The sequence below is a fragment of the Tasmannia lanceolata genome, unplaced genomic scaffold (genome assembly GCF_043159265.1).
Source record: "Tasmannia lanceolata isolate RefF3 unplaced genomic scaffold, GAP_Taslan_0.1 ptg000048l, whole genome shotgun sequence".
Lineage (NCBI taxonomy): Eukaryota > Viridiplantae > Streptophyta > Magnoliopsida > Canellales > Winteraceae > Tasmannia > Tasmannia lanceolata.
This window is the reverse complement of record NW_027518725.1, coordinates 3214369-3225738: the sequence shown is the minus strand read 5'-3', so window position 1 is coordinate 3225738 and position 11370 is coordinate 3214369. Positions and strand designations below refer to the sequence as shown.

The window sequence follows — 11370 nt, the reverse complement described above, 5'->3', positions numbered from 1 at the left end:
GAGCGCCACTCGGCCTTTAATTTAGAGGGTGGTGTGGGCCACGGGGATAGTTAGGTTATGAAGGGGTATCGATGATAAAATGAAGGGCATTTTGGTAGTTTTGACTCAACATGTAAATGTGATCACGAGAGGAGGTCATCCAAGTGATATAGGGAAATGGGCCCACTCACACGATGGTGGACCCATTTATTTGGTGGGCGCCACCATAATGTGCTATGTGGCTAACCATTGCATCAATAATACTAAAACTGGTGGAGTCGACTCTAAACTCAGCCTACTCGAGTTGACTCAATCAATACTTGAGTCGACTCCTATAAATCGGGCTACTCGAGTTATTTTTGAGTTCTGTCGAGTCAACTCAACCGAGTTTTGAGCAGAAACCTTTTTAAACCGTTGATCAAACCATTTGACTCAAATGAATCCAACAGCCTTGGTGAACCCAGCTGGATTCTCTTGTTGGGCTCACAGACACCAAGGCGTTCATAGTCTTTTGGCCCATTAGGCATACTAATCCTCATTGTAGGTCCAAACTAAGGACCTACTGCCTTGATGTCATATCAGGAGGCCCAAACAAAGGGTACCTCATATTAATATACAAAGGTCCATATGTTTAAGGGTAAAAGAGTTATTTTACAGCCATAATCCATAGTCTTGTAAATCTTGCTTACTTATCTTCTTGCTTGATACTTTTCAGTCTAGTAGTGATGAAGAAGAAGAGGTGGAAGGAAAGAAAAAGAAGAAGAAGAAAGGATTGAAGGAGAAGATCAAGGAGAAGGTATCCGGTGAGAAGGCAGAAGAAGAGGAGAAAGTGGTCGAAGTGAAGTATGAAAAAGAAACATCGGTCGCCATAGAGGAAGTTGAAGAAATCCCAACGAAAACCACAGAGAAAGCCGATGAAATCCCAATGGAAACCGTAGATGAGAATAAGGGCTTTCTTGACAAGATCAAAGAGAAGCTTCCCGGCGGACACACTAAGAAAGCCGATGATGTGCCACCCCCCATGTCCACTGATGTCCCGATCCACGAAGGGGAGGGAGAGGCTGCTAAGGAGAAGAAGGGTATTTTTGAGATGATCAAGGAGAAGCTGCCTGGTTACCACAAGAATGAGGGAGAGTAGAGTGCCAACCATTGAAGTTCTTTTGTTTTCTTTATATGTTGTTATAATTATGTATAGGATTATTGTGTTATTTGCTTGAAGATGATGTGTGTTTAGGTACTTGATGTTGGTTTGTTTATGTGGAGGGGGATGTGAATGTAATAGTGTTGTTTTTATATATAGTAGTGAATTGTTTGTTTCTTTGTTTGTACAAAATTCTTATTAGTCCCAATATCCACCATCACTTACATATTTTATTTAGGCCCTGTTTAGCTTGCATGAAAAATATTTCTTGTGAAAAAAAATAAATTCTTCTTCCATGATTAATTTAGAGATAAATTATATCGCTATGACTTATTTAGAGGGATGTCTTTATAAATTGAAGGTTCTTCCATTCGGATCTAAACTATGGCTATATATGGGTGACATCGAAATAATTTTGGGTCTTAGGATATTGATCCAATGGACACTGTTCGGATTGCACCACCTCACAATCGTTTTAGATGGCCCCCACTAACGGTGCAGCTTTGGTGAAGTTGGATCGGGTCAAGGCCAACGCTAGCATTCCCTCAACCCTTACCCAACCACCCTCTAAATTTCTCAACCCTAACCCAATCCATCTAACCCAAAATCGGGTCGGTTGGTTTGGGTTCACCTTGGGCCAATCAGAAAAATACAATGGTCCAACGAAAATCAAGATAACATTAGAGGACGGAGGTTAGGTCAGGTTGCCAAGGCCTCAACACTTACCCAACCCGAGCCAAAATCGGGTTTAACCCGTCGTGTTCAGGTTGAGCCCGACCCAAGTTGCGCCCGTATATGGGTCCCACAGAAATAATCTTGGGTCTTAGGATTAGGGATGCAAATGAACCGAGCCGGATCACGAACATGTTTGGGTTTGGCTCATTAAAAGCTCGGCTCGGGCTCGTTCGTTTACTAAACGAGCCGAACCCGAGCCCAAAAATTAGGCTCGTCAAATAAACGAGCCGACTCGAGCTTTGTATAGCTTGCCTTGGACAAGCTCGTGAACTTTTTAGGCTCGGTTCATAAAGCCGAGCCGAGCCGAGCTTTAAAGGTCGGATTATGTTCGTTATATTACTATATATAATATATATTATTTAATGGTATTTATTTGATGTGTTTACTAAACGAGCTAAACTGGAAACCAACCAAGCTCGAGCTTGGCTCGGTTCGGCTCACTCCGTTTGGTTGCCGGAATTTTTTTGGTTCTTGGGATTTCTGTGGAACAAAAAACTCCCTGGGAGATTGGTGGAAAAAAAACTCCCTGGAAGTATGATTGCTTGAACTGTTGGAAAGAAAAAAAAACTCCCTGGGAGATTGGGAAAAAAAAAATGCTTTGTTTGGTTGCTTGAACTGTTGGGAAGAAAAAAAATTCTTCTGCAAGCTTATTTCTGATTTTTGGGAGTTTTTTTTTTTTCTAGGGTAGTGTTTCGTGCGGGGTTATTTTGGTTCCTGGGATTATTTTGGACCCAGTAACCAAACGTGGGTTTCCTGCGGAAATTCCACAAAAGTCCCAAGAACCAAAAAAATTCCGGCAACCAAATGGAGCATAAAAGCTCGGCTCAAGCTCGTTCGTTTACTAAACGAGCCGAGCTTGGGCTTTGTTAAATATTGGCGAGCCGAACACGAGCCCATAGTAAAAAGCTCGTCACGAACACGAGCCGACGCTCAAACTAAGCGAGCCGGGCACGAACACCCCAAAGTTTGGCTCGGCTGGTTTGCAGCCCAACTTAGGATATTGACCCAATGAATATCATTTGGATTTTGCCAAGTGACAATAGTTTTAGATGGGCCCCACCCCGAAATCCAGCACATGTAATCTCCGTGGCTCGAGTCAACAACCTTAATAATGTAAGATATGGCCCACCAAGGCCCCACTCACACTCCCAACCGACGCTTATCTTATCTTTTCTTCTCTTACGGGGAATAATATCAACGCCCCTCGCATTTATAATTGCACACCTCCTTTTCTCAAACACTTTTTTATTTACGTGCCCTGAGAGGAGAATGAATGTAAAGCCTTTAAATGGAAGGAAAACTACTACTGGAAAAGTGTTATTATGAAAAGAGAGGGGACTATTATTGAAAGGAGGAGTGCCTATATCAATTTCTTCTCTGTTTTTTTTTTTCTTCTCGTTTAAAATCCCTCCCCGCGCTCTTTCTCTTTTTCCCTACCGCACTTTAAAACTGTCATTTATAATATAGAGGAAGTCTAAACTGAAGAGAGCCCTTGCAAAAGAGAGGTGAAAGGGCTCCCCCATTGGCTGCACATCACCATCATATTTGACTTTTCAGCCGTGATTAATGCATGATGGTGATGTGTAGCAAATAGGAGAGCCTTTCATCTCTTTTTTGCAAGGGCTCCCTTCAGTTTAGACTTCCTCTTATGATTTATAATGTTTCAGTCAAATTGAAAAACTAATGCATAGATTATGAAATTTAAACTATCATTAGAACTAAAATGAATTTGGTTTAATGTGTAAAATAGGAATGGAATTAAGCAAAGGAGAAATTCGTGGGAAGATGGCGTTTACGGGACGACTTGTCCGATTCCTCCAGGAAAAAACTTCACCTACATTCTTAACATGAAGGATAAGATTGGTAGGTTCTTCTACTTCCCTTCTCTCGCCTTTCATAAGGCGGCCGGAGGGCCCGGAGGGATCAGAATCCTTAGCCAGCCAAAGATTCCAGTGCCTTTTCCGAACCCCGCCGGAGACTTCACCGTCCTCATCGGAGATTGGTACAAGGCTAATCACAGAGTAATCTCTAATCTCCCTCCCCCCATTACTAATACTACTACTAAACTTCATTATGTGCTAATTCCCTTTCAATATAATCAATTATCTAGTAGGGTTGGATCTTGTTATGGGTCCAATTGTTAGATGATCTGGACCGTCAATTTGTGAGGCCCTACTTGGTTTTCATCTACACAGAATGTTGGTGTATAATCTATGAAAGGAAATTTGACTATGTTTCAGACCTTGAAAACTACTCTGGACCATGGCAAAAGCCAAAAGGCCTCTCTTTCCCGATGGCATCCTCATCAACGGTCGTGGTCCAAGGAGTGCACACTTCACAGTTGAGCAAAGGTATATCCTCATATCCATAGTGTTCACATATACCAAACTTTCAGTATATAAGCGGTTTTTTTGGAATATAAGCGAGCTTGAGAGCCAAGAATCTCCACAGTCCACCCACAGCCGATTGGGTCAAGATGAAATCCTGACCGTGTAGTGACCATCCCCGAAAAGATCGCTCATTGGATGATTATAATATACGATTGGATAGACGGTTAGGATCATCTAATCCACTCGAATGCAATGTTTGTTGCATGGCCCATCCAAGCTTGGGCCCATCAACACCGTCTATTGATCGGGCCATTAATTTTACAAATGGCTATATGTTTGATGATGGGGAACTTTTATTTGAAGGCCGGACTAAGTATCAATCTGATCTTCTCGATCAAGGGCTGCAAAAGAAATTAGACCTTGAAAGAGCACCCTTGGATCATAGGGCTAGGATTGTTTGGTCAGAATCGGACAGTCCGTCATGAAATGGATGGACCCAGGATGGGCCATACTCTACCAATGGGCCTTGTCTTGGGTCACTTCCATTGGAGCCCACCAGTAATAAACTTCGTTTCTTTCTTGTGATCAGGCAAAACATACAGGTTTCGGATCTCAAATGTGGGCCTACAAAACTCCCTCAACTTCCGGATCCAAGCCCACGGGATTACACTGGTTGAAGTGGAGGGCACACACACTCAACAAATCACTTACTACTCCCTCGACGTTCACGTGGGCCAATCATATTCTGTGCTAGTGACAGCCAACCAACCGGGTCGATCGTCGTTTCATCCTGTTTCACCACGCCTGTGCTTACCACCACCGGCATTCTTCACTACAGCAATTCTGCTGGGCTGGTCTCGGGCCCGCTCCCAGTTGGGCCTACCATTGAAATTGGTTTGTCTCTCTACCAGGCCCGTTCCATCAGGTAAAGCCCTGTTCCTGTGATATGTTTTGAAGAAATTTAACGTAGCTAATGGGCCGCCCATCAAGGTATTGGAATCCAAAATTAATTCTAGATATGGGATGGGCCCATGAATAGCCCATCGAAGGGTTATACCCTAAAGAATCATGTTAATTAGTTTTGAGGATTGATCCAATCAAACCATTTATAGTTTTAATCATTTGAATGCTAATGCCAATCATTCATATTGGATACGTGGACGTTGTGATTTCCATCTGGATTGTCCTTTAATAAATGGGCCTCATCATGGATTCATTAGGCCCTGTTCGTTTCAGAATGTGGTCACCTCTATTAGGCCCAAACCGAGTCCAATAATTAGTTTGGAAAATTTTTTGTTCCGATCAGACAATCCGATTATCCGACCTTGACTTGTAATAGCCCTAAACCCCGAAATTTTAAACCCCTAAAACCCTTGAGCAAAAATTCTAGAGCCCAAACACATAGTCTCGAACGTCAATGCAATTATATTTAACAACTTGTTAATGCATTATGTTTAGAGGAAAGTGAAGCTACACACTTGTGTAGCTAACTTAGCTACACCGACGGCTTAAAATACAGTGGGCCTCACATTGTTTGGGTGATGCAAACCATTCATTTGAGGGGCACTCACATAGATAGGTTGTGCCCAAAAAAACGGGCTCTATAGGATCATCCCAACCCTACGATTTGTAGAGGCAAAAATGGACATGTAAAAACCTCCACAAATTTGTCCATTTTTGCCTCCACAGTTTGAAAGGTTGGGATGATCCTATGGAGCTGATTTTTTGGGCAGACCCTATCAATGTGAGGGCCTATCAAATGAATGGTTTGGATCACCCAAACAATGTGGGCCCACTGTATTTTAAGCCATCGGTGTAGCTAAGTTAGCTACACAAGTGTGTAGCTTCACTTTCCTGATAATATAATGCATTAACAAGTAGTTAAATATAATTGCATTGACGTTCGAGACTATGTGTTAGTTAAGGACGGACCTGACCCTATCAAAAGTAACACATGGTAGTTAGGGTCGTACCAAACCATATCGCCAAAAATAATTGTCCATTATGGTCATGATAGTCCTTTGAATTATCATCCTACTAGTGCTTGCACAAATCGATCATTTCCTTAAAAAAATATATAAATCCTCAACTTTTATTTGTGAATGCCAGGACTAACCTCACAGCCTGTGGGCAGAGACCAAACCCACAAGGCTCATACCATTATGGGCTCATCAAGCCCACCCGGACCATCAAGCTTTCCAATTCCGCCTGTCTAATCAATGGCAAGCACCGATATGCCGTCAATAGCGTCTCCTTTGTTTCGACCGATACACCCCTAAAACTTGCCGACTACTTCAACATCGGAGGTGTTTTCCGCCTCAGAAGCATCTCCGACAATCCCACCGGCGGCCGGCAATACCTTGACACCTCCGTCATGGCAGCCGATTTTCGAGCCTTTGTTGAGATCGTGTTTGAAAACCATGAAAACATAATCCAGAGCTGGCACTTTGATGGCTACTCGTTCTTTGTTGTTGGGTAAAGCTTTTCAACTCAAGGTTATTTTAATTTAATCTTATTTGCAAATTGGACATTAAGGGCCTCAACTAGGGTAACCTGACAGGTTCAACCTGATTTCGGCTTGGGTTAGGTTGCCATATCCTTGGGTTGGGCAAAGCAACCCAATTTAATTCGAGATTGGGTTAGGGTTAAGGGCTTGGGCAACCTGACCCGACCTGACCCCAACCCCTCCTATGGTTTTATTGTCATTTTAAAAAGGCTATTGATATTGGCACTACCATGTTTTAATGATTGCACAAACTTAGCTTGCCTTTCGGCTTAAGAAAGCTTGTTGGGAACTCTAATAACCTTTGAAAGCTGTTTATACAATAAAAGATAAGATGAGTTAGTGCAGTTATTTTTCCCCTAGCCAGCCTGAACCTAACCAGAGTCAATTCAGCTCGATTTGAAAAAAGGAGGCTAGAATCAGATTAGGGTTGAGTTATTATCTAAACTACCAAACTGTTCTTGAACATCTTACATAAATTTCTTAACATTGGTGGTCTTAGGAAGAGATGACTTGATGCTTTGAGCTATATGGCTATGAGTAATAAGCTTAAGCGGTTTGATCTTTCCCAACCTAGTCCTAGTTGCACCCTTAAACCCGTGTGGGAGGATGAGTTTTTGCCCAGTTTTTTTAATTAAGCCATGGAAATTCAATTGGCGTGATTCTCATTCTCCTGTGTCTGCCCGTTTTGTCCTCTCTTTGAGTGGAAGAATGAGAAACACTGCGGAACAGGCCCTACAACTTCTTGATCATCTTTCCATGCAAAATTTTCACATATTACAGGATGGACGGAGGACAGTGGACGCCCACTAGTAGGAAACAGTATAACCTCAAAGACGCAGTAGCGCGCTGCACCACCCAAGTGAGTAAATTGACTTGATTATCCTTTGATCTCGACCGTTCAAACTGTACACATTCCCATTGAATTTGATCTTGATCATTGAAAAGACCACCCCAAACCCAAGAAATTGTACCAAATCATTAATCTTAACTACTTGATCTGTGAGTTGTTTTCTTTTGGATCATTCTTGAAGGTATATCCCAAGTCATGGACATCAATTTACGTGGAACTTACTGTCCGAGTTTTGGGCGCGCCAGTACCTTGGCCAACAATTTTATATGCGCGTGTATTCGCCTGCAAAGTCTACCAGAGACGAGTACCCCATCCCGCCAAATGCTCGGCTCTGCGGCAAGGCTTCCGGCTGTCGCACTCGTCGCCTCTAATCCATATTAGAGGGGATATAATTAGAGGAAAAAACACACTTATGTAATTTGTGATCCCTTCATATTTCATTGTGGGTGCTGTCTTAACACCAAAGAGACAGATGAGCTAGAAGAAAGAACTTAACAAAGCTTGGAATATTAGATGATTAGTGGTAAATGATCCTTATCTTGGCGTAACATTTATTTAGAAGGAAACCCAATTCAGATTAAGCCATTCTCTTTCTATTACCATTGTTAAGTATATAATAAACGGAGTTGGCCAAGGTAGAAGAGTTCAAATTATCTACTTGGCGCGTTGGCGTAGAATAAAATGTGCATGTTTTAATTATTTCTCACTTATTCTTCTTCCTACAGAGTTAATAAACATGAATGAGATTAAAGATTTTGCTTATATTAATTGTAACATTTTCCATGTTTCTTAAACATGAATTATAAGTCGTGTTGAGAAATTCTGTCAGGCAAATCTGATCCGATCGTATACAAACGGATGGAAAAGTAAAAATAAACACAAGCCACAAGACAAGGACCGAGATTTTAGGTGGTTCGGCGAAGATACGTACATCCATGGGTGAGAATACGATCTTCCACTACGAGAAAACAAAAACCAAGGATTACAATGAATTAATACAAAACCCGCAAACTCACAACCCTTTCTTTGTCCTATCAACCAATACCGTATGCAAGAGAAAACCGAGAAAAACCCAAGATAAAAATCCTACTCAGACCAGGCTCACTTTGTGGAATACAGAGACAACAGTGTGCATCTGCTACAACTTCTTTAGAACAAAAGGATTAGAGCGTTAGGATCATCTTATGGAGATGATTTAACATATCCAAACTAATGAACGGTTTGGATCATCCTATGAAGTGGGCCCCACTGCACTTTTTTGAAAAATAATGAACTTTACGCCCACACACTATATAAAATCTGCTCAATTCAGTATATGTTAAACGAGGATTTGCTCAATTCCGTCGGGCAAATCTCATATTAGATTTTCCCGTGGACATAGGCACACTGCCAAACCACGTAAATCTGGTGTTTCTTGCGGGATTGTGTTTCTTTGCATCATTCTTTGGTGTTTTACCCCACATCGTGGTTGATCCTTGTCGAGAGGGTATTTCTCAGATTTTCTACTGAAAGGACTCCTCAAGTCACGGAAAGAGGATGTCTTATACCCCCACCCAACCGCATTAACAGTATCAAACATTGGTTGTTAATAAGACGAATTAGGAAACTGAAAGAGATGTTAGCATTTTAGCAGAGCATGCCACTGTCTTGTCAGCCCAATCAATTGTTTCTTTTGTAGCCAAATCACTTTTATGGCTGATCCACAAGGGTTGTCCGTAAGTCAAAAAATGGTCTGAGTGCTCCTGATCCATTTTTCATCTTTATTCCCTTTTGTGACTTTTCTTTCTCCTTAGAACCTGATCTAACTACTATGAGGCTAGTAATTGTAGTATCCTCGTCATCTGCCCCTTCATATTAGGTTGGCGAACCATATGGATGACCAATATGTGCCATAAATATATTCTATCTAAATTTTTTAGAAAGTCCAAAGCTTCACAATTCTCTATTTTATATCTGATGGAACCCTCTCAAATGTTATTGTTACTTCGCCTTAAACACCCTCTAGATGTTACTTTAATCGGATGCCTCCGGCCAATATAAGCTTACTGCAAAATATGCAACTAGTTATTTTGTTGACTTGGCACTAACGTACCATAAGCCCATGTCGGGTCATTCAATCTAGCGAGAGTGAAACCAATGGAAGATGCTCCTATGAATGCGATGGAAGGAGATTTTGCACTAGAGAAACAAGAGGTGTTGACGTGTTTTTAACAACAACACCCCCCCCCCCCCCCCCACCAACCCCCACACACACACATTCATTTGTAATGGTTAAATGACATCAAATGCACTTCAAATAGGCATAACACATTTCATTCAATGAAGTTAAAATGGAAAATATGGAAAATCCATGAAATTACAAATCTAAAAATTTTCAATGTGAATTCGTCCGGAACAGGATCTTTCACCCTATTTCATTCGGAATGAACAAAACACAACAAAATGGATTGGATCATAATGGATTCTTTAAGGGAATGTTTTGTTCTTCTTTTTTTTTCCATCTTCCAAAACGGAATGAGACGTTTTTCCATCCCAGACAAAACAAACCGAAAATAATAACTATGACCACAATCGAGAGGGTCAATCACTGCACCAAAGCACAATCAAAAGAAACAAAATACTCATCGAGGGGAAGATGATTGAAACCCTCAAAATACCCCTCCACCCAGATCTATCCAACCGATCCACATCGCTATTAGCTGAGTTGATGACATGTTAAAATGGCGTCGAGTGCCCCTCCATTGTGTCCAAGATCTCCTCCAAGCACATGGAAAATCTCCAAGGAAATCCTTTTTCATAATTCACCTACTGAATGACGTTGAGTGAGTCGCCTTCCACCACCAAAGACTAATGATGGAGGAGAACACAAGATGGATCCCTCTCGAGAGAGGAAAAACTTTCGTCTCATTCATCATTCAAAAAAATAAAAATTTTCATCTCATTAAAACCATTCTCGACTATCGAACTAGATTAAGCCAACTACGCTACAGAGGAGGCTGCCAATGCCGCCAGTATTCGAGTTACACATGCAATCACTAACACCCACAACCCTAAAACACAATCCCAAAACTACATAATAACTACATTACAACTACCCCATAAACACCATAATTATCTGCACATATCACCTCCTCGGCCCTCTCCTACCACTTGATAAACCAATATCTCATGGAAAAAAACTTTCATGGCTGCCAAACATGGCCTGAATGAATAATCTAAATTAATTAATCAATCAATCGTATAAAGAATTAAAATTCCCCTTATAGAACGGAAGGCGGGATGAACAAACACAATCATCTGTGTCTAAATTAATTATTTTCCAATTCGTATCTCAATCTTTTTTAATACAGACTCATCAGAATCCCAGAAAAGACAAATTACCATCAGAAACCAAACAAATACATATGAAAACCCATTATCATCCGGTTGAAAACGTATTCTCTCCAATTCAATAAAATCATTACAAAAAACTGTTTTTTTCTGTAGTAAGTGAAAGAAAAACATAAAAACCCTAGCTTTCGATCTTGAATAACAATAAGATAGAACAACAAAACAAGCATGCAAATCAACGATACATATCAGTTTCAGAAACCCTCAATTTGGGGAATTTGATTTGTTTCATACCTGGAATTGAGCTTGGAGGAGAAGAATGAGATCGAAGCCCCCTCGTATTTGGACCGAATCTGATACTCCCTCATCTGCTCTCTCAATATCGATCGCCCAATCATCTTCTTCTTCTTCTTTCTGTTCTCTCTATTCTCTGGTTTTGAGAGAGAGAGAGAGAGAGAGAAGGAGATGATGGAGAAAGGAATGAGAATCCAAGGAGAAG

At 41.1% G+C, this 11370-nt stretch overlaps 1 protein-coding gene, 1 long non-coding RNA gene and 1 pseudogene across 2 annotated transcripts in view; 2 read left to right on the top strand and 1 right to left on the bottom strand.

The window, feature by feature from the left end:
- Positions 1 to 1295, top strand: part of LOC143864305 (dehydrin COR410-like) — a 2935-nt gene extending 1640 nt beyond the window's left edge. Inside the window, exon 2 of the mRNA XM_077375220.1 lies at positions 695 to 1295. Coding sequence (XP_077231335.1) covers positions 695 to 1117 — 423 coding nt within the window. The 3' untranslated portion in view covers positions 1118 to 1295. The remainder of the gene's footprint in view (positions 1 to 694) is intronic.
- The window catches only part of LOC143864118 (uncharacterized), a 27891-nt gene extending 16521 nt beyond the window's left edge, over positions 1 to 11370 (bottom strand). Inside the window, exon 1 of the long non-coding RNA XR_013241100.1 lies at positions 11166 to 11370. This is a non-coding gene — a long non-coding RNA (uncharacterized LOC143864118). The remainder of the gene's footprint in view (positions 1 to 11165) is intronic.
- On the top strand, positions 1559 to 8040 carry LOC143864427 (L-ascorbate oxidase homolog; annotated as a pseudogene).